The 21,308-nt window shown below is 41.7% G+C and overlaps 2 protein-coding genes across 2 annotated transcripts; both read right to left on the minus strand.

The window, feature by feature from the left end:
- Positions 1-956: 956 nt before the first annotated feature.
- trim16 (tripartite motif containing 16) lies at positions 957-7,240 on the minus strand. The gene is made up of 7 exons (XM_080788513.1): positions 6,756-7,240; positions 6,129-6,484; positions 3,497-3,592; positions 2,720-2,953; positions 2,421-2,592; positions 1,897-1,992; positions 957-1,689 (listed from the first exon to the last, which is right to left on the minus strand). Exons 1-7 carry the CDS (start codon positions 7,114-7,116, stop codon positions 1,076-1,078), a joined length of 1,929 nt encoding a protein of 642 aa, XP_080644639.1. The 5' UTR covers positions 7,117-7,240; the 3' UTR covers positions 957-1,075.
- Positions 7,241-8,519: 1,279 nt separating this feature from the next.
- fads6 (fatty acid desaturase 6) lies at positions 8,520-19,907 on the minus strand. Its single transcript, XM_080789040.1, has 6 exons — positions 19,224-19,907; positions 15,942-16,108; positions 14,653-14,833; positions 13,817-14,004; positions 12,216-12,395; positions 8,520-11,753 (listed from the first exon to the last, which is right to left on the minus strand). Exons 1-6 carry the CDS (start codon positions 19,516-19,518, stop codon positions 11,604-11,606), a joined length of 1,161 nt encoding a protein of 386 aa, XP_080645166.1. The 5' UTR covers positions 19,519-19,907; the 3' UTR covers positions 8,520-11,603.
- Between the last annotated feature and the right edge of the window lie 1,401 nt (positions 19,908-21,308).

The following is a 21,308-nucleotide window of genomic DNA, read 5'->3' on the forward strand; positions in this document are numbered from 1 at the left end:
AATTAGACATTTCTAATTAGAAATTCATCATAACGGGTGGCTTGTGTTTGAAGACATAATTACATACCATATATCACTGTACTTCAAATAATGGACACAAACAAACAGTTAAATATTAGTTAATACAATACAATACAGCAAATGATAAGGAACCATTTATTTACATATTGTATCCATATTGTAACCTTCCCCACATCACTGTGGATTTGCAGTATTGGGATGATAAATTAATTGGAAGACTACATCTATATAACAATAACATTAGCCTGATTATCAGACTCTGAGCTAGTTCACTCAGTGGGGTGGGCGGGGTCTATGGGCTGGAGCCAGGCTAATAATATAACATTATGTACAAAGAAATTACAATTATGATTAGTCATTTGACATGGTCATCATGCATGTCTTACTGTAACCGTAACGGTAACACTTGAAGATAAGGTTCATGAAATAATGATTAACTAATACATTAGTTCATCATTATTTCAGAACCTTATCTGCACTATAACCAAGAAAGTTTAAAAAAATGTTCCTTTGCTTTTAATATGTCATAGAGAGGGATCCCCATTTTCAGTCACTAGGAAGGGCAAACACCATGACTTCTCATTGTCTCTTGGGTAAACCGGCAAGTAAAATATACTTCTATCAAATGGATTTTATATTTATTTTCTCTGTTCTCTGTTACCGTATAATCCAGTATCTGGGCAATGCGCCTCTAAAAGCTGGTTTGTCAACTGCAACCCCGAAGAAGAAAAAGAAGACATGGATGTACATTAGAATCTTAGATAATTGTCAGATATCAAGCAACCAGTTTTGTTTGCAAACAAGTGTCATACTCTTTATTAATATTCTAAAGTCACAGTACAGTGATAAGTAACGGTAGTCCCAAAATTATACAACATATGAGTCACGCAGGGTATAATACACAGGGGAAGAATGTCTCAGTGCTGTATTCAACAAGCACAACCATTATATAGATTTAAAGAGGTCTGTTATTAGCTCATGGAAACACACTTTGAAATTAAACAAATAAACTTGTTAAACAGTCATTTGAAAGGTACAATATGACCTTTTGAAGTTACTGTGTTGCTGGTTTTGAGGGAGCAAGTTTGTTTGCAGGGGAGGTGGGAGGGGAGGGGCTTTTAAGGGGGAGTGACACACCAGGGACAACCAAAGTGACGACATTTTCTTTCTTAGACAGCCAGAAAGCTGGGTAAACAGGCTCCAAGAACTCTGCCTTGTACTGATGGATGAGCGTCATTTTTTCATCCATACCGTAAAAAGCCAGGACACCCTTGGTGTAGTCCACGTAGACCCCGATACGTCTGAACTTGTCCACTTTGAGAGGGGTCTCCACATCGCTGTGCCAAGCAGAGAACGTGCGGCCGTTCCACTGAAGGCACCACGAAAAGTCGTTGCCGGTGATGCAGCTGTTGCTCTCGCTGCCCTTGCGGTCGATGCTCTTGTAGGTCAAGCCGACGTGTGTGCCTTCCCCGCTTATGTCCACTTCGAAGTAATGGCGGCCCAAGTAGAAGCTCTCCGTGGCCAACACCTGGCGCCAGTTGTCAAAGCGCTCTGGTACATCGGGATAGGGATGTTGCCAGGGAGTGGTGTTGGTCACCTTCCTGTTTTCCTCAGTCAGACGTAGGAACTTGTGGGCAGTGTCTGCATCGAAACTCACATGGGTGGCATCTGGGAGAGGATGTGAGAGATGAGTCAGCATGCTTAAGTGCTATTCAGGATTTTGCTGTGTGGCATTTGATTGATTGAGTGACAATGACAATTATTGTGACACCCGAGAAACAGTGATTACCCAAAGCATTTGTGACACTTGAGTAACATTTAATTACCCATGTTTTACACCTATACATCTATTCATATATATACACAATGTCTTACACTTGAGAAAATCTTCACGTGTCTTCGGATCTGGCATGGACATGTTCTGTTTGGCTGCAACAATTTCATGCACAGTGGTCTTTATTCCCATCTTGTCTGAGGAAAAAGGAAGAACAATATTCCATGCTTCAATAACACAGCATCGCTAAGATTTCCATTTGTTTGTCATTATTGCCATCCACACACGCACACACCCAATAGATCAAACGGTCATTAGTGGATAAGCCATCCTTCAACCCTGAGGGTCAAGTCACTTCAGGTGTGCTCGTGACAAACAAATGAGGTGACTCAGTCACTCAGGCGGCCAGCTACATTTACAGTACACATTCTTATCTCTCAGGCTCAGCCGCCACTCGTTGCCTTAATCCTTAGCTTCAAAACTATGACACACAGTCTAAGATTCCTCAGCTCTCCAGACAAGACTGAGCAAGCCGAGGGAATCAAGGGGGGATTATCTTTACATCAGAAACTCAAGGATAGTCCCTCCAAATAGCATTTTCTGTTGTTGCACGCAATACACTTACCATTTTTACACGTTTCCTTGAGTTTTTCTATGTAAGAGGACACAAGCTTCTCACACAGCTCCTCGGTGGCTTTGACAATCACACGGCTGAACGAATTCAAGCGATCCATCAGGCCAATGTAGACGCCAGGCAGGGAAATATCAGTTGCCTCTTTCTTCCATTCCGAATACTCCTGTAAAAACAACCAGAGCTTATTTCAAAAGTAGGAACTGTAAAGTCGATAATTTGTTATAGAAACAGGAGTTTGAGCACGGTCTTGTAACTTTGACCTGGTCATCTATCTATTAGCCATTGATTACCTGTAGGAAATCCACATCATTCTTGTTTTTAGAGAACTTCTCCACCCGCGCCTGGGTCTTTTTCAGCTCCGTGCACCTCTGCTCCAGGTGAACCCGGATTCCCTCTGCCTGTCTCAGAGCCTGCTTCTCCTCTCCCTCCAGGATCTCCGTCACTTCCTTCTTGGCCCTCTCCAGAACGGCCTGCAGCTCTGTGAACTGGGTCTCGATCACTTCCCGCACTTCCTTCACCGAATGCTGCAAAGCGGTTCTTGTTATGCATTTGTCGTCATATTTGTTGATTATACACAGTGAAATTCTCAGTGTTAACTCTGATCGTGTACAAATGTAGTAACAAAGTGTGCATTTGGTTTCATTCTCAGAGATACAAATGAAGATTGTCAGATGATTGAAGCAATTGATCAGCAAGCTGTCATTCAGTGTGTCAACGTGTCTGACCGACAACTCAACCAGATGACATGGTGGGAACACATTATGTCAGGTGACGACGGGTGGCTTTTATGTAACAGCAGGCTTAATGCGTCAAATGGGAGCTGACACCACTATGAACTACTACACAAACACATGGATTTCCCCCTCCCACATGCCTGAAGAAACCTGTCAGGTTGAGGTGGCTCGGATACCTTGAGGCTTTAAGACTAGGGATATTCATGGCCAAAAATAGTCTTAACTAATAATTACAGCTCGTACAAACTACTATGACATACTATAAAGGAATGTCATTAAATAGTGATGTCATGTCAGGCAAGGGATGTCACAGTGCATTTAGTTGTAATGTACCTCGATGGAGACTGTGTTGACTTGAAGTTTGTTGATGGCGTTCTCTGCTGCGGTCACCGTCTTGGTCATTTCAGTCTGTTTCCCATTTAGTTCCCTCTGTGCATACAGGAAAAGAGAATTCAGTTTGCATACATGCAAAACCACAGTCATGCAGCCGTTCACTGTGAAATTATACATAATCTCAACAATTCGCTTGCACACCAAGACCATCCTGAAGAATGTACTGTAAATCAACAGTGTTGCTGCTTCTAAATGTCAGATGATTACTTATATTGTATTATATACTTATTATTATCAGTTGTGTTTTAAGGCATATGCTCATTGCCCTCTAGATTGAGACTGACTTTCAGTCTCAAGTATGAATTCCTTGGGCAGGTCCTGGCGAAACTGGAATGGCATGTTGCATTCTTGCTTGTCCATACAATTTGTACCCCGAGGAAACAGCTTTGTTAACCAGTAGGTAGACTCTCAGATCTATATTGCATTAATTCTTTATAAAAGCATTATGCTTGCTTGGGCCAGCAAGTAGATGGACATTTGCAAAAAGTTGGGGTACTATATTAAAATGTCTAATAAAAAGTGTTTATCTGTAAGCGGCATGACATTCCATACCATTTGTTAATAAATGACCACTCGCAAGAGCTCCCTTTCATCTAAGAGATAAGAACAGGCACACCGTTTTGCATAGAGAAAACAAAGCTGTTCTACCAGTTTTAAGTATTCGTTCATACAACAAAATGTGTGATGCTAAAACAGGAGCAGTATTACACGTTAAGTGCTGGCAGCCAATGCTACAGGAAATACCAGTGTCCCAATTTACCTTTTCGTATTGGCATTTTTACCACAAGGCATAGACAGAGTACTCATCTTTTGTGTACCATGGGATGTAGTGTGAGAGTGACACGACAGGAAAGGAAATTAACCCTCAGGGCTTAAGTTATATGTTGGTTTGAATCCTATAACAAATGTAGGTCGTTCGAAATGATTTATGACTACAATACCGACTCTATCAGCCACCCATGTTACAAGTGTATGTATAGTAGTAATAACTTTGGGTTTGATCAAAACCTGCCCTTTGAGTTATGTAACAAATGATGTGAAGGGGAATTTTCTGGTGAACAAACTAGGAACAAGGAACCATTCACTGCTGGTTATCCAAATTACTGTTGCACTTGACATTTAAAAATGCATAATCTACTTGTGTTTCAATGCATAATCTACTTATGCTTTCAAATGAGAGTTGATAATTGTACTGAATTACAATTCTAGTCTTGACTAATGACTATACATTCTTGGCCTGTCAACTGCTACAAATATTGCCACAAATAACAGGTGTGGGCTAAGCAGAATGGTGTGACTGGGAATCTGAGCTGGAATGTGGAACTGTCATTGAACTGTCACTATAAGAAAGACAAATGAATCTTCAGCTTAACATGTTTTTCTTTTAGTCAAAATAGAATTGAACAAGAAAAATGGAATTTCAAGAACGCACTACAGAGAAAGCCCAAGAGATTATGTTGGAGTTGGATACTCATAATTACATTTAAATAATCCAATGTCCTCTCTTGTACATGTGAAAAGTCAGTTCAATTATAAATTATAATTAGATATCTATATTAAGTTTTCTACCACCATCTTCCTGCTGAAGCATTTTAAGCAAATGTTGTAATGTGGTATAGCAGGTTTTCAACAGGTGGTCCGTGGAAGTATTGCATGTGGTCCCTGACCATTCATTTAGTCATGTAGGATTTGTTGATTTAAAAAACTAAAATCTTTCCACTAGTTGAGAAACCGTGAAGTGAATGACCTGGTGACCTATGATGACAGAAAAGGGAATTCAAATCTCAATAGAGGGAAGTTCACCAGACCAGATTGTCTGGTTGAGTCATCATTAGGAAAATAATTATTAGTAGTCAATGGACCATTCATTGGTCGAGAAACAGTGGGATGTATACACATGCGATGCATATTAGCAAGTGTTACAAAAGCACTAATCTTAGCTAGCCCATATCCCCACCCAACACAACAGTGGTCCCCCGGTTGATTCTAAGTCAGGGTGGTGGTCCCTCTTTCATGCAGTTGAATGAAAACCCCTGTATATACAGCTCCAGTAAGGTAACAGTCAGAACAGGTTACAGAACCTTAAAAATAAATCATTATTATACTGAGCAGACTGGTCAAAGTAATTGTATTACAAAGTATAGAATAACCAAGGATAGTATTGTGTGGAGGAATCATCTGACGTGATGTATTGTTGTTTTTATTCATAGTTAAATGACATGATTAAATTACAATGTGTTTTGCAGTTGGGTGAGCAAACTGAGCATTAGTTCTATGCACCTGTTTCTGTGTACCTCTACTTACATAGAGTGAAACATTAGTGACCAAAGGAAAACACTAAGGTGCAGTTGTTTGTCAGATAACAAAAGATATAGGTCATTTGAGAATGGTGTGGTCTTAGTGCACATAATGGTAGAAAGTGGGTGTACGTGTGCTGAATCCAAAAATCTGAACATTCTCTTCTTAGGGATTGGTGTTTAGGGGAAGTACATTTTAGAGAACCAAAAACAAACAAAAAGGTGTGTGTGTGTGTGTGTGTGTGTGAGAGAGAGAGAGAGAGAGAGACACTCACCTCTATCCTCTTGCGAGCTTCTTCCACAGGCACGGTGTTGTGGCCCTTGTGCTCCTCCGTCACACATTCCTGACACACGCAGCAGGCATCGGCGCAGCAGAACAGGTCCAAGGGCCACTTGTGGCTCTCGCAGGTGCGCCTCTCGATGTCCCTCAGGGGCTCCACCAGCCTGTGGTTGTGGAACTTGGAGTTCTCCAGGTGGGGCCTGAGGTGTGCCTCGCAGTAGGACACCAGGCAGACCAGGCAGGACTTGAGGGCCCTCCGTGGGTTCTCGATGCACGAGTCGCACACCACGTCATCGGGGCCCAGGGGGGTTTCTTTTTCATCCACCACCTCTTCTTCATCATTGACCGCGTCTGATTGATTGAAAATGTTATTCAATTTGTATAATAGGTACAGTTCAAACCAAAAACTGCTACAAGGATAAAACCAGAAAAAGCACCAAGACTTGTTTACATCAGGGTCCTCCATTTTCAATTCATCAGAACATTTAAAGACACAAATATACACTTCATACAATCATCATAGCCACCAATATACAGTTAAAGAGTCTAGGGATTCACATTTCTTAATGGCTGTTGGTAGGGTGTCCCACATTTTAGTGGCATAGGAGCGAAATTAATTTACCTGGCTTCTTGGGATCTTCCGATTCCTTCAGATCCTCCTGTATCTTGGTCTCCTCCGCTGTCTGCTTGCAGTCTTCTTGACTCTCTTCCTCCCTGCACTCTATGACAGGAGACTCAGCAGACACTGCTCCGTTCTGTTTGAGGCTTTCTGCACGTCCAGGCTTGCTGCTGGGGCTCTGAGTCTGCACACACACCGGGCATCCTTTAGCTTTGTCCCCCTGGCAGGAGCCACAGACAGAGTGGCTGCACGAAGCAGACGCATCTCTGGTGGTGGTGAGGATAGTACCAGAACACACGACACACCGTTGCTGCTGCTTCGAGTTAAGGGTGGTTGCCGTTTCAGGTGCCGTTGTATCTGCCATGGCTCTGTTCTGTTTGTTCCTTCTCTCTGTTGTTCAGCCTCTCACTCTCCCTGAAAGCTGAAACGAACCCGCTCTGCCACTTACTTCAGCTGGCTGGCCAACCTGTAGTTCCTCCTTGATCAGAGGGAAGAGCCTCCCCTCCCACACCACACCTAAACTATGCAAACGTCAGCACTGCAGCCTCCTCCTGTAGTTTCAGCCAGCATGTTCACCAACCCCCTTTAAAGTGCAAGCAGGGCAGCAGGCACACATTAGTCACACAATCACTTCCCATTCCCAAGTTCCCTCCAAATCAGAAACTGTGCGGTCGGTGTGCTGCTTGCGTTCAACTCCAAAGTATCATGAGGTTGCCTAACTTGTTTATTGACATAATGTTGTACTTCACTCACTCTAGCACATCTGAGCTGAACCCGTTTTGTTTAAACATAATTGCACCAATCCATTCCAGCCCATAAAACAAGAGATTGTTTTAGTTTCTTTTTCAAAACAAAATGACAGCAACGAGTTGCATTATTATGATTCGCCTGCTTTGTTAACCTATTTTACCCCAAAGGGGGACCGCATGTAAATCCGACCTATTCCGTCACGTAAGTTGTAGTTGTTCAATGCGGGCAAACATTGATTTTGGTGTCATTATTTCAGGAAAGGTGCAATACTGCCACCCAGTGACAATAGACAGCAAATTAATTCTAGCTAAACATTTTATTTCATTCAAGATTTTTTAGCCATCCTTTTGCAGTCTATAGCAAGTTACCGGGTATCTGTTGTTGTTGTTGTAGTAACGACCCAGCACACTCAAACAAAAGAGGCTGATGACCCCCCCCTCAACTCTCAACTAGACACTTTACCTCCCCCCTCTCTCTCGGTTTAAAAGTACAGGTAAAAAATATAGTACAGGTGGAATCCGTGGATATCCACGGCTTGACTTATTTCTCATATTAGAACATTTAGAATCAATGTGGTTTGTCAAAGGAGAACATTTAGAATGAAAAGGTCAAATGAAAAGTATGCATGGATAATTAATGGCTCACCCCCCTCCATTGTTCTGGAAATTCCATTCTGGAAAGGTGTTCCATTCCTCCATTGTTACCTAGATCTTAAAATGTAAATAAACTTTTTATATTGTAGGGCAAAAACTGGTGTTACTACTCAAAATCAAGGTTCCACTTAATTTACTGTAGCAGCAGTCTTTCCAGTGAGGCACTCTGTTTGACCTGAATGGAACACAAGTTACACAACCTTAATTTATAACATTGATAACACCTGGCTGTCAGCTCTCTGCGTTGTATTGTGTGCTCAAGATGTTACTTGTAACTGCTATGTAATAGCATTTTCTAACCACTGGGTGGTGATAGTACTCTGTGTGTAGTAACAATTATCTTCCAGTGATCACTGAGAATTGATTGATTGAAATATTTATTAACAGTTTGCAGAATTACAGTACATTTCAAGCACAAACTCAATACAAAGACTGTTAACTGTGAGTGGACGACCCAATTAAGCATTACACTTGTTTACAAAGAGGGTCCACCTTGTTCAATTCATCAAAATAATTCATTCTATGTGGTAGTCGGTATCCACAACAGAACATTATGATGGCCATAAATGTCTTGGAGTGATAGCCAGCTCATCAATAGTTAAAACAACACACTCCCTTTCCAGCTAGGTCAAACCACCTGCCTTAACTTTAAGAAAATAAAACCTATCCTCCAAGAACCCCGTCTCAAATTATTAAGTAAGTAAAGGTTCATATTCCTGGGAGAGGAATGTGCAAATCTGGAAGCATCTTGGATCCTGTTGGGCCTGCGCAGTAAACTAGATTTTAATGCCTTCTTAATAGCGTCATTGCTCCATCACATTACCAATGACCATTGTACTATAACATATCGCAGTAGTTTTCAACCAGTGTGGTCCCAGGTGGTCCCCAGATAGAGAGTTGGTAACCAAATTGACCCTAGATCTTTAACTCTTGAGAGTGTAAAATGAAACCAAATGGACCCTTGTGTCCATTTGGTTTCATGTTACGCTTTGAAGAGTTGCATTATTGTTAAACATCTGCATTACTTAATTTACAATAAGTCTACACAATTGGAGAATGTAGAATAATTATTTTGATCAATGTTTGCCTGTTATCTCTCCTATGGTACCAAGTTCAGTACAGCATGGAATTGTGGACAAAATCTTATCCAACGAAAAATATTCAACATTTTGGGTCTACAAACCAACCAGCAGAATGTAGGAAACTACTTCTCTGAAAGTAAATCTTCGCAGACCCTTCACTTAAATACCCCATGCCACCCTATCGCAACTACCAGCCACCACTTTGCCACCCACTGTAAAGCTTGCTAGAACCTCCACCGACCCCCAGAGAATAAACATTATACTTTTAGTGGAGCACGTACGTACAGTATACAATATTGACCATAAGGTAAAAGATAAATGTGCCATGCATGGTATATCTTAGATCACGAAAGTGAATATTGACATAGAGTGTGTGTGTGTGTGTGTGTGTGTGTGTGTGTGTGTGTGAGAGCGTTTCAAACTCTCGACAGCTTGGAGTGTCCAGAGGATGAGGCAGAAGGACTTGCGAGGTGTTGTACTGTCTATGCCACCATATGAGACTAAGCCTAGTCCTGAGCACCGTCATGTGAACGAATATGGCTATCAGAGACGCTGCTGAGTGACATCCTTGCTGTATCATGATTCCAAGACATGTGTCATAGGCTTGTGATTGTAACATAACTGCACCCATGTTTGTGTCCTTGTGCATTTTCCTTTGTGTGGACATAAATAATGTGCTCTCTGGTCATACTGCAGCAGCCTGCAATATTTCATGGCCTTCATCTGTGAGAGACCAGAGAAAAATACATACATAATTAAATACATCTATCCCGGTTAAATTATTACATTGACTTGGATCATTTTATACCTTTTTTTGTCCAAAACAATTTAAACCACAGCCTCTTGGGGTTTTATTCTAATGTAGGGTCAAGTGTTTCACTTCAAAAGTGCTAAGTTTATTGCCCGGTACCTGTGAGTCTTCCTGTCCTGTCAGTATATGATGTGATGTGGAAGGAGGGAATTAAATTAGATATGATGGGGAACATTGGGGATTAGTAAGAGTCTGCCTGAATGGCTTTTCATTGGATTAAATACTTCAATTGGGTTAAAGGCCTTTTTGGTAGAACAATCCCAGTTAGAATATAGAAGGATCAGATATGTCCAGTGTGTTCAGACCTTTATTGTTCTCCATAATGGTAAATTATAATTTTTATAATCTAGAGTGAACATGGGTGTGAGTAATTCTTCTTTGCAGAAGATGAGGCTATGTGGAGGAAATGAAATAAAATACTTAATTACACACAATGATCTCAGTAGTGAGGTATTGAAGTGGGGAAAGTGAGGACATTTCAGGTTCAGTGTGAAAAACCGATGATGAAATAGATTGATACTACTGTGAATTTGAGGATGTTAATAGAGTACGTTAATATGACGAAGAGTATACAAAATAAAACAATAGAGAAATACAAAATAAAGTAATGTCATCAGATACCATGACATGTTGTATTATAAAAAGCGATACGCTCAACTCTTATGCATACTGTATAGGCTACTCCTTCGTACAACAAAGTATAATTTAGCTAGGCTTCATTTGGTGGTGACCAGATGACATAAACACTAGAGCTTATGCCTATGGGCTTGCAGCTCATACCCGGTTGAAAACAGTGGGATGTGGTTCACAGGCAAGCTCTTGGGTTGTGTTGTAGGGCTGTTAAATCGGCTCCAATTTTAGCAGTGCAGGACAGGAGGCGGTGGGAGAGGTGCCATTGGAAATCAGAAGAACACAGCTGGCAGCTATTCTGGGTACATCTTCGAGGCCTACTAAAGCGGCGCTGGGATTTGGGACCATGTAATATCTCAAAGATCAAGTTGCAAAAAGGTCCCACAACAATCTTTTGCCATGGAACCCTGCAGGAATTGTGTAGGTGTGACAAATAATCCAACATTTGATAGGTGGGTGGGTATATGAGAGTGCGTGGATGCCAATGAAATCATTGGTGTATCTTCATTTTTCATATTTTTATCTTGCATATTTACAATTAGCATATTTGCAGTTTACGCCTTCTATATTTGTGATACATTAATGACATTAATTGAACTCAATGAAATATAACATTGCTACAGTATGTTAGAGCAACCCTAAGCATTAATCATAATCAGATATTGCTTTTATCAGTGCACGATTGGTTCACACATTCACAATGTATTGCTTGCTGTAGGTTGTCCAAATATGGACTGTCCATTTTGCAACATTGAAGTACTGTACAGTACAGCTTGTGCTCTTAAGCAAATTGTCCCAGTAGACAGAGTATAAAAGATCTAGGCAGCGGTGTTAAAGTAAATAGCAGCAACAGTGAAGAATAGTTCTTTTGTCATACTGTACATCTCCAATTTCTCCATTAATGTTTTCCATCGCTTTCCCTCCGTCATTGCACTCCCACCAGCTCTGTAATGGGTGGCGCGTACACCATCAGTTCCTGGTATTTGTGGAAGAAGAGGCGCAGGCGGGAGAGGTAGCTGTCTTCCTGGTACGGAAGCTCTTTTTCCTTCAGATACTTGGACACAATAGGTTTCACCTGGTGAGTCATGTGGAAGGAAAGGGACAAGTTACAACAGAACGGTAAACAAACAGAGGTGTGGTTTCTCTGTCATTGCCAAGGCAAATGCACAATGTCAAACAGTCTTCCACGACAAGCATGTCTGTTTTACATTCAGCACGTAGTTCTGTTGTGATTAGCACAGGACAAGAACTAACCATGGCTAATGTAACCAAAGCTGTACCAACCAAGGCTAGACTTACATGAGAGATGAGATGATTATTTTACGATTGGCTATAGTTTGTTGTCAATGCTGTAGTCTGTAGACGACATTTGTGTGTTTAGGGCTGGCTCGCAGGTCCAGCCAAAATGCTCGACAGTAATGTCAGTAAACAGTACTAAACACTGGTCTAAAGCAAACATGCCCAGACCACCCGGGTATGGTACCTTAATGACACATTTTAGTAACATATTTACAATTAAAAAAACCAAAACAACAACCTTTAAACACATGTTGTCAGACAAGAAGGGGAAGAGGTGGTGCTCAACGTGGCAGCTGATGAGAGAATGTCCGAATGTCCAGTCCAGGAGGGGATTGCGTGGCAGGTTAAGGACCCCGTGGGTCATCTGGTAAATCCTCTTGGGACGGCTGGTGGGGGAGAACATGGAAAGGCCAATGTGCTGTGGAACAGAGATCGTTTCATTTATATGATCTATTTTCATATCAGTCAAAACAGTGTGATGAGAGCCCATGATGACACTAAGGTATTGTCAATGTTAGATATTGATTCATGGGACGTACAACAGCAGTATATTGTTAGGGAGATATTGACAATATAGCTTGTACTGTACAGCTTTGACAATATATACTGGACTAGCTGTTTGTTTGCTATGATATGTTTACAGTGGCACAGACTGGACTGGATCCGTATAGTCCGGATCTGTATATTCTTACTAATTAAAATAAGTCTATTTGTGAGTCTATAATGTATCACAATCATACTTGTAGTGCATTATTATAATCGGTTTATAACACTTAATAACTATAGCTAAATTAAACGCATTAAATTGCTTTATAACAATATTTATTAGAACACATTATTAAGCATTTTATACTGGCTTAGTGGCTTATGAGGCCAAGTATTATAATAATAATAGCTGGACACGATTGATTGATTGATTGATTGATTGATTGAATACTTTTATTAGCAAGTTTGGGAAACAGTAGGCTATGTCAGTACAGTTATGCCAATTATAATGCATTATATGTTTGTAAAGTATTATAGACATGGGCTTCATAGTAAGTGATACTAACGTATACTTCTAATGTAACTAACCTCTACCAAAGTATAATTGTGCTTTAACCACATGAACACTATAGGGTTATTATTATTATCATGACATGCCCGGATAAAGGGCACTATAGTGCTATAGTATAATAATAGGTGTACAGGCAAAAATAAGTGAACAGTTGGTGAAAATAGCAGGTCTAAGCTTGTACAGCTTTGGTCTAGACTCAGGGAAGAAAGGACTATATACCCATTGGAGACCCCGTTAAAGGATATCCAGACTTGGACTTATTAATGTACAGTGATACTGAATGTTCCTCCCTATAAGCCCCTACAAGCCCCATGCATCAACCATCAAGAGTTCATATTTATTGACTAATCCATGATCAAACAGTTGGACCAGAACAATACACAATGAACTCTACAGGCTACAAGGCTCCGTCTGGGAAAACCATGCATGGATTGTTCCTTTTGCTGCCCCTTTGTTCCAGTCCCCTGGAATTCCTTGGTGAGGTCACAGCACACACTGAAAGGGGTTTTCTAAAACAGAGTTCATGGGCACAAGAAGTGCACTCATATTTTATCCCACATATTCTGACTCCATTCTGAATTGGCTCCGGACTAATCCCATACGAGATGTGATTTGATCCTCCTCATGTGTGGATGCCTGTATAGTGTACACTTTGAACACTGTACTGTCACCATGGAAGCCAAACTATATATACGCTAACAGAATATACACTTTGAAACATGAATATCTCTGTATGCTGTTCAGAAGATTGAAATCTCTTTATCTCGTGTCTGGAAGCTTACCTGAAATATGTTGACATGGATGTAGGGCATAGAGGACATTGCCCTACACACGAGCATGCAGAGTAAGGCACTGTAAGGTGACTGGAACCCAGAGACGTGGATCAGCAGCCAGTACTGTGAGTAGAATCCCAGTATTATCAGCAGTATGGTCTTTATGACCTGGGCCAGTGAATAACCCGTCAAATGAGCTGCAAAAAAAACAAAGAGGCATCATAACAGTGAGAACAACTACTTCAACAATACTTACTGTAGACACACTGACTAATAATATCCCGACACGAGGGTAAATTTAAGAGTAATAATTTTTTACACTCTCAGAGTGTAAAATTGTGTAGATCAAAAATTGTGTATATCAAAAGTTACACGTTCAATACAGGTGGGGTGTCTTTCGGCTATAGTACTAAGAATGTAATCTTCAGCTTTAAAAGTACTTTTTCTTTATCCTCTTAGTAACAAGTAAGAAAGCAATCACACGACCCTGGTACCAACAGGACCCACCAACCAAGACAATTGGATGGACATTGCTGGGGAAATATAGGTCGTGGACAAATTAACATTCATACTCAGACTACAAGAGAGGATAAGTTTCACAAAAAAGTGAGAAAAGTGGGATCTTTTCCAGTCTAGCCCATGGTCAATGTATGAGGAATTCAAATATGAATCTGTAATATCTGAAAAATGCAGCCTTCTTTTTTAATTTAATCTCTTTAGTTTTTCTGTGTGTTTTGTACCGTTTTTCTTTCTATCTTTTTCCATCCTTGAAGTCCCTAATTTAAATAAAAAAATAAGTGTACATTTAGTAAGTAATAAGTAATAGTGTACATTTTATTTCTCACCTAGTGCAACAAGAGGCGTAATGATGGGCACCGCCAGGGGGGCTATGAACAGGTAAACGTTGCGTGTCAGCATGGGGGCCTTCCATGTGCTGGAGTCACCAAGTCCGATGATGTTAGTATGGGCATGGTGCATCTTAATGTGGCCGTGCACTCCTGCCCTAGCCGTGAATGAGCCACATATCTGGATGGAGGCACGCACAGACAGACAGACAGACAAGAGTGCAGAGTAAGTGCACATACACACAAATAGCTCTGAATAGCTTAAGGACCAATTCCATTACTGATTAACTAGACACACACAAATAGAGAGAAGGTGATAAGAGAGCATTCACCCTTCACCCAGTCCAAGGGTGAAGAGGAGCAGCAATGAAACCTTACTCAGACGTTTTTCTCCACCAGGCGAAGTCATGGGGAGAGACTCTCTCCCCATGAGAGAGAGAGAGAGAGAGTATGTTTTGCACTTCGTCCGTGTGTGTGTGTGTGTGTGTGTGTGTGTGTGTGTGTGTGTGTGTGTGTGTGTGAGTCCGCCCATGTGTGTGTGTCCGTCTGTTACCAGCTGTTACCAGCTAATTTCATATTCCATCTTAATTGGCTAGCATGGGCTTTCAAAGTTTGCAGGATTGGCCCGTTTGGAACAAAAATCCACAAATCATGAACGCAGTGTACAATTTGAAACCTTTTTCACATTGGCCTGTTATAGCGCCACCAACAGGTGGACTTTTGCAAAACACATTTTTGGAACAAAATGCCTCAAATCATCCAATTGCCATCCAAGGCTTAAGAAGAAATGACATTGGCCTATTATAGCGCCACCAGGAGGCCACAACCTGACCTGCCCTGGTGGAGACCTGTTGTAGATCTAGTTGCTCTTTTTTTGCTCTTCCCCCCATTTCTCGCACCTTAACTAATGTCCATAGTATCACATACAGTATACATTGGTTGCTATGCTCACGCACCTTTACAGGTATGTCTTACCTCGGTCACTATATTTTCTTTGATCTCTCTTCCCCCTACCTCTCTCTTCCCTTTCTTTTTTTCAATGGAAATAACCCACAAATGCACACAAACGTATTTCACCCACTTTTTAAAAACATTTTGTACTTCTGTAAAACTGTGATATGACAATAAAGGTGATTCTGATTCTACAAGTTTTGTTTTGCACTGAATGAGCAAGACTCAATAAACATGCGGTGAATTGATTAACTGATTATCTTTGAGGACAGGAAATAATCAATCAACAAACAGATGGACCATGTGATAGACTCACACAGAACCTGAACTTCTCTCACCTCTATGAAGAAGACAGCCCAGAACTCCCCCCAGGCTTGGGACTCGTTCAGGGAACCGTGGCTGGCCATGTGTGTCCCCTTGATGGTGATGATGGCATGAGCCAGCCCCATGAGCAGCAGTCCTGCTGCGAACCAGGGCAACTGGGAGGAACCCAGTAGCAGGAAGGCTGGGATGGCAGAGAGATGGAGAGAAGAGGGACAAGTGAACGATAGTAGGCACCCAACAAAACGTTTCCTTTTGGCCTCATGGATATCTGTAATACGATTTGTAATAGACACACACATAATAGACACACTCTGTGAAACTAGAAGATAAGACTAAATTATATAATATTGATAGTCAGCAGTGAGAAATAGATAGGAACCAGTAAAGAGAGTAGGGGAATGACACATGCAGCAAACTATGTACCCTGCCGGCAGGAATCAAACCAGGGACTCTCCCGTCAGGCGTTAGAGCTTGTAGTACACATCCTAACCATTCGGCCATTGGTTCACCCCTATTATCATTATAAAATGAATGGTATTATTTGTAGTAGTAGAATTAGGTGTAGTGGTGGTAGCATATTTCTGTTCAGTGTTCATGCTGCTATTTAAAACACACATGCATTGCAAAACATTCTCATCCCACTCCCAGCATAACGTGGGATTTCCCAGTGTGAACGTACTGCTTGTGTGAATGAAAGAAAGAGGTCAATACCATTCAGCACTTGTTTCCCAGCGGTCAGTGACCCGTTTCTTTTTCATTGTATGAACTTGAAGCCTGAATTACACATAGTTGTGTGCCGGGTGTAGCGCACACCAAATATAGCAGATCTACAAGCTCACAGCCACTCTCGCTGTGATGCAATGTGAGCTTGTAGATCAGCTATATTTCGTGTAAATATAAGCCTAAAGTATTAGCCAGACATCCCGTTTGGTGTCCGAGCACCCAGCCAGCGACCCCATGCAGCGACGGTGTGGGTTTCTGTTTGTGTTGAGATCGGGTGGAGGGAGGGAAACTCTATCCTCATTAGAGGCTGAGATCTCTGCACTTTTCATCACACACGGTATGATCCTACGACTATGACTACTTGAAATTATACAAAAATGAACCCATTATATGCCATTATAAATAACCCCCCTATATTTTGTGTTATCCATTCTTGGATTCTGTTAATATTGTCTTTATACTGTAGATACCGTAGTCTACATAATGATATGCAGCCAAATCTTTCATATCAGTAATATAATTTGATTAGTTCAATGCTGAGAAATTTGAATTTCACTTGAGAGGGTCATTAACATTAGTCACCAGGCTGATTCAATAAACCCATCGAGTGCTGAGTTGACTGGCTCTGCAGGTGGCGAAGAACTTGGGTAACATTTTGCTGTGATGTCCAATGCTGCTGGCTGTGCCATTGATTGATTGCTTGATTGATTGAAATATGTATTAACAGTTTGCAGAATTACAGTACATTTCAAGCACAAACTCAATACAAAGACTGTTAACTGTGAGTGGATGACTCATAAAAACATTTAGAGACGTACAAATAGACACTTCTATATAGTCAAAGAACAGAACAGGAATTCATCATAAAGGAGGTAAAACGTTTCGAATTGCAGCCGTCCGTAGGTGCCCTTTGAGCGCGGTTTTGAAGGAGTCAAGGGATTCGCATGTCTTAATGACTGTTGGTAGGGCGTTCGACATTTTGGTGGCATAGGAGCGAAAATAAATTAGTCCCTTGTTTGCGCCGAATCTGGGTTGTACATGGTTCGTTGAACAACCTCTGGTGTTGTGGGTGTGGACTTCGTTAAAATTAAGGAAGTATCTAGACAGGTACATGGGTATCTTGGTGGTGTATGGAATCTTGTGGACCAGACCCATTGCAAGATGCTGTACTCTGTCGTCGACCCTAAGCCATTCAAGCCTGTCAAAGTGGGCCTTTGAGGTGCTGTGGTACCAGGTGCATGCATAGTCAAAGAAACCTTGTACGAGGGCTCCTGTGAGTAAGTTGTTGATGGTAAGTTGTTGAACCTGTAAAGGAATCTTGTTCTTTGACAGCTTGTTCTTTGACATTTTGTTCTTTTAGCATCCAGTGTTTGGACTAGTATTACCGGATTCTTACTGTATATCCCCAACATGGCAAACCGCATTCCAAAACATAACCTCATATCAATGTCAATGTCATGTCAAAGCAGCTCATGTAAGCCAAAAGGCCAGTGATGCATACTAAATTAAGGCACAAATGAATACTAAATATAAATGTACGGTAACTTGGAATAAAACAATCCCTCCACTATTTGAATGCTATAGTATACTATACTGTATATCCTCCACTACACTTCTACGAGTCTAGATTACAGAATGTTACTATGGTGTCCAGGATCCATATTATGTTGTGATAAAGCCATCGGGTCCTTTGCTCAGATGACACCAAATGACCTTTATTGAGGTCAGTATAGTTGACCGCCTGTGACCCAGTACTGGACACATGCTTGTGTGATCAGAAATGACAGCCATATTAGATTATCGATCAGATTAACTGTTACATTTGCGTGTTAAATGTATGCATTTGCATAGTTGCCAGGGAGGCCATGCAAAATTCACAACGGAAAATATAATTCAGTGCAGGCTTTGTTTTGCGCTGGTTAAATCTATGTGGTCAGCAGTCATGCATAAAAAATATATATAATAAAAGTCTATATAAATAGGTTTCAAGGTTTGCAGTCAAGTCTTCTAGTGATTATCTTATCTGTTCTCTCTGTAATCGTTCTGAAGTCCACCATAAAGACTGAAGTGATCTGTCAGACCAAAGAAACCCTCTCAGAATGAAAGAACAGATAGTTAACTATATGCCTGCCAATGGTGTAGAATAGCCTTGACAAATATTTGTTTCATTTTCAATTTCAGATTTGTTACGCTTATTTACATATATGTCAATGTCATCAGAAGATTTAGATCTTTGTTTTGTGTTCTTGTTAGCCAGGCGTTTGAATTTCTGTATCTGTAACCAATTAATGCAATTATCATGTGTGGAGTAACAACAGCTGTTATTATAAAAAGCAGCTTTGGAAACCAGCCATCATCATTATCATCACTACCATTATCATCACAAGCCTTTCATATTTACGAAAGTCTGTACTTTCAGTGAGGTATAAATTAAGCATAAAGCCTGATTATACTTCATCATATGATGCTTCAGCTTCGCTTGCCTAAAATAGCATACTACAACAGCTCCTATCTTTGGGGCGAGCAACACCGTGGTATTACAGAGTAACATTGGAAGCACATAAGTGACCTACCCGGTGGCAGACAGAGGAATGCTCCAGCCAGGATGCTCCAGTCGATGCCTCTCCTCTCCCACCAACTGCTCTGGCTCACCACCTTCTGGACCATCCGCGTCAGCTCCATCATCGGCGACTCTCTGTCCGCTACCTTGCCCTCTGCCTTCATCTCTCCGTTGCTCCTCTCTTTCGGGTCCCCTTTTGAATCTGTGGTGTGTGCCGGTTTCCTCTCAAACAAGGCCTCCCCTTCCCAGGGTTTGACATCCCTTTGCTCACTCGGTCCTTCCCTCCACTCGGCTGATACATTCTGCATGACAGCCCTACGCAACTGTCAGTGCCTGACGACTAGAAACTCGCCTCAACCCCAAGGCTCAAGGCTTCAGGGTCACAGAGTGCGGCGGCGTCCCGCAGTTGCCAGCACTTCAGCCAGAGTACAGACAGAGTCCACAGTTCAAAGTTAACATAGCAGCAGAGGAACTCTGAGAGAAGTCCAGCCCCCTTTCTGCTTCTTCAAGTTGACTAGTGCGTACTCCTCTCTCTTCTCATAGTGAGTCAGTGACAGAGAACCTGTTTTTCTCAATAGTCACACGCAGGCTGCGGCAGGACTGCAGCTGCTCAGCTGCAGGAGCTACTATACGTCTCTCTCACTCCCCAACTGTCTTCTTCCCCTGCCGTCCTGCATAGCTGTTCATGCATACTGCATGTCCCCACCCTCCTGGCTTTGTCTACGCAACCCAACCTCTCCTCTCCCCTCCTCTCCCTGTTACCTTGGCACCCGTCCCAGGAAAGGGGAGGGAAGAGAAGAGAGGCTCTGAAGACGGGATGGAAGAGAATTAGCAATAGCTGCTCAGTAGTCAGTTGTGTGTTAGCTACTAGGTCAAAGTGTAGAGGGGGGATAGGAAACTTGTCAAGTGTACAAGAATGTGTTGATGTACTGTGTTTTTTTATGTGTGTGTGTGTGTGTGTGTGTGTGTGTGTGTGTGTGTGTGTGAGAGAGTTTAAGTGTTTTTATTGGGAGATAGGCCAGTGTTCTGGGCTTGATGCCATGCTTACTGCAGTTTGCTCTTTAACTGAGGCTCTGGGAGTCCATGTTTGAGGCCAAAGGAGGCAAGAAACTTGTCGGAAGCAGAGCAGAGAGGACTCTGGAGTTTGAGCGCCAGGCTGTCTGTACCCATCCCCCCCCCCCCCCCCCCCTCATGATGGGATGAATATGGACAAAGCCAGTATTTTCCTTTTATTTTAATAAAAGATCTATGTCACTGGGTACATACATGAACAGGAATCTTTTTTTTTTTGTATTACAAAGATTTGTTATCTTTCTGAACATAAAAATGTACATTCATGCACGGTCACACTTTCAAGTGCCCAGGCAGACCTTTAGTGAAATATTACAACACCAGAGCACCTGAGATAACAGTGTTATCTGGCGCAGGGGTTTTCAACAGGCAATGGTGGTGCGTCAATGTCGTCAGACACAGGGGAGGGGAGGAGCTATCGGTGAACCAATAGGATCCACTGACTGATCCAGTCTGAGGTTGACTCACTTCCACAGAACAGTGCACGAAACCCATCTATGTGCACTGTTCCGTGTGTCAATGTTGTCAATTACTGGGAAGTCTGTGGTTACGAAATTCCACAGGAAAGGTAGTTAGAAGGGTAAGTGTACCAGCTTAGACACAATCAGATCAGAACTTTAAAAAAAATCACACCCGTGTGAAATGAGGGGCACTCTTGTCATCGTACATCAATTTATGTAAGCGAACATTTGACATTGCTACATATTAAGGTCCATAAGGTGGTCCCTTATGGGCCAAGCGCTCCCACCAACATGTGATTGGTTAGCCGATTTGCTCGTTTACATATGACGTACGTTTTCCCTTCAATGTCAATGGCGTTTAATGTTTTGATGTTTAATCTACGTCATATTTAGAGGAATTATCAGCTCTTATCATCATGGATCATATCATACTGGCCATTGGCCAATCAGAATGCCTGTTGCCTGTGTTTGGTTGGCCGATTTTCTCGTTTACATATGACGTACATTTCCCCTTCAATGTCAATGGTCAGGTTGATTCTTAGTCAGGTTGATTCTTAGTCAGGTTG

This window comes from Protomyctophum bolini, assembly GCF_963924005.1.
Source record: "Protomyctophum bolini genome assembly, chromosome: 18".
In the NCBI taxonomy this organism is placed as follows: domain Eukaryota; kingdom Metazoa; phylum Chordata; class Actinopteri; order Myctophiformes; family Myctophidae; genus Protomyctophum; species Protomyctophum bolini.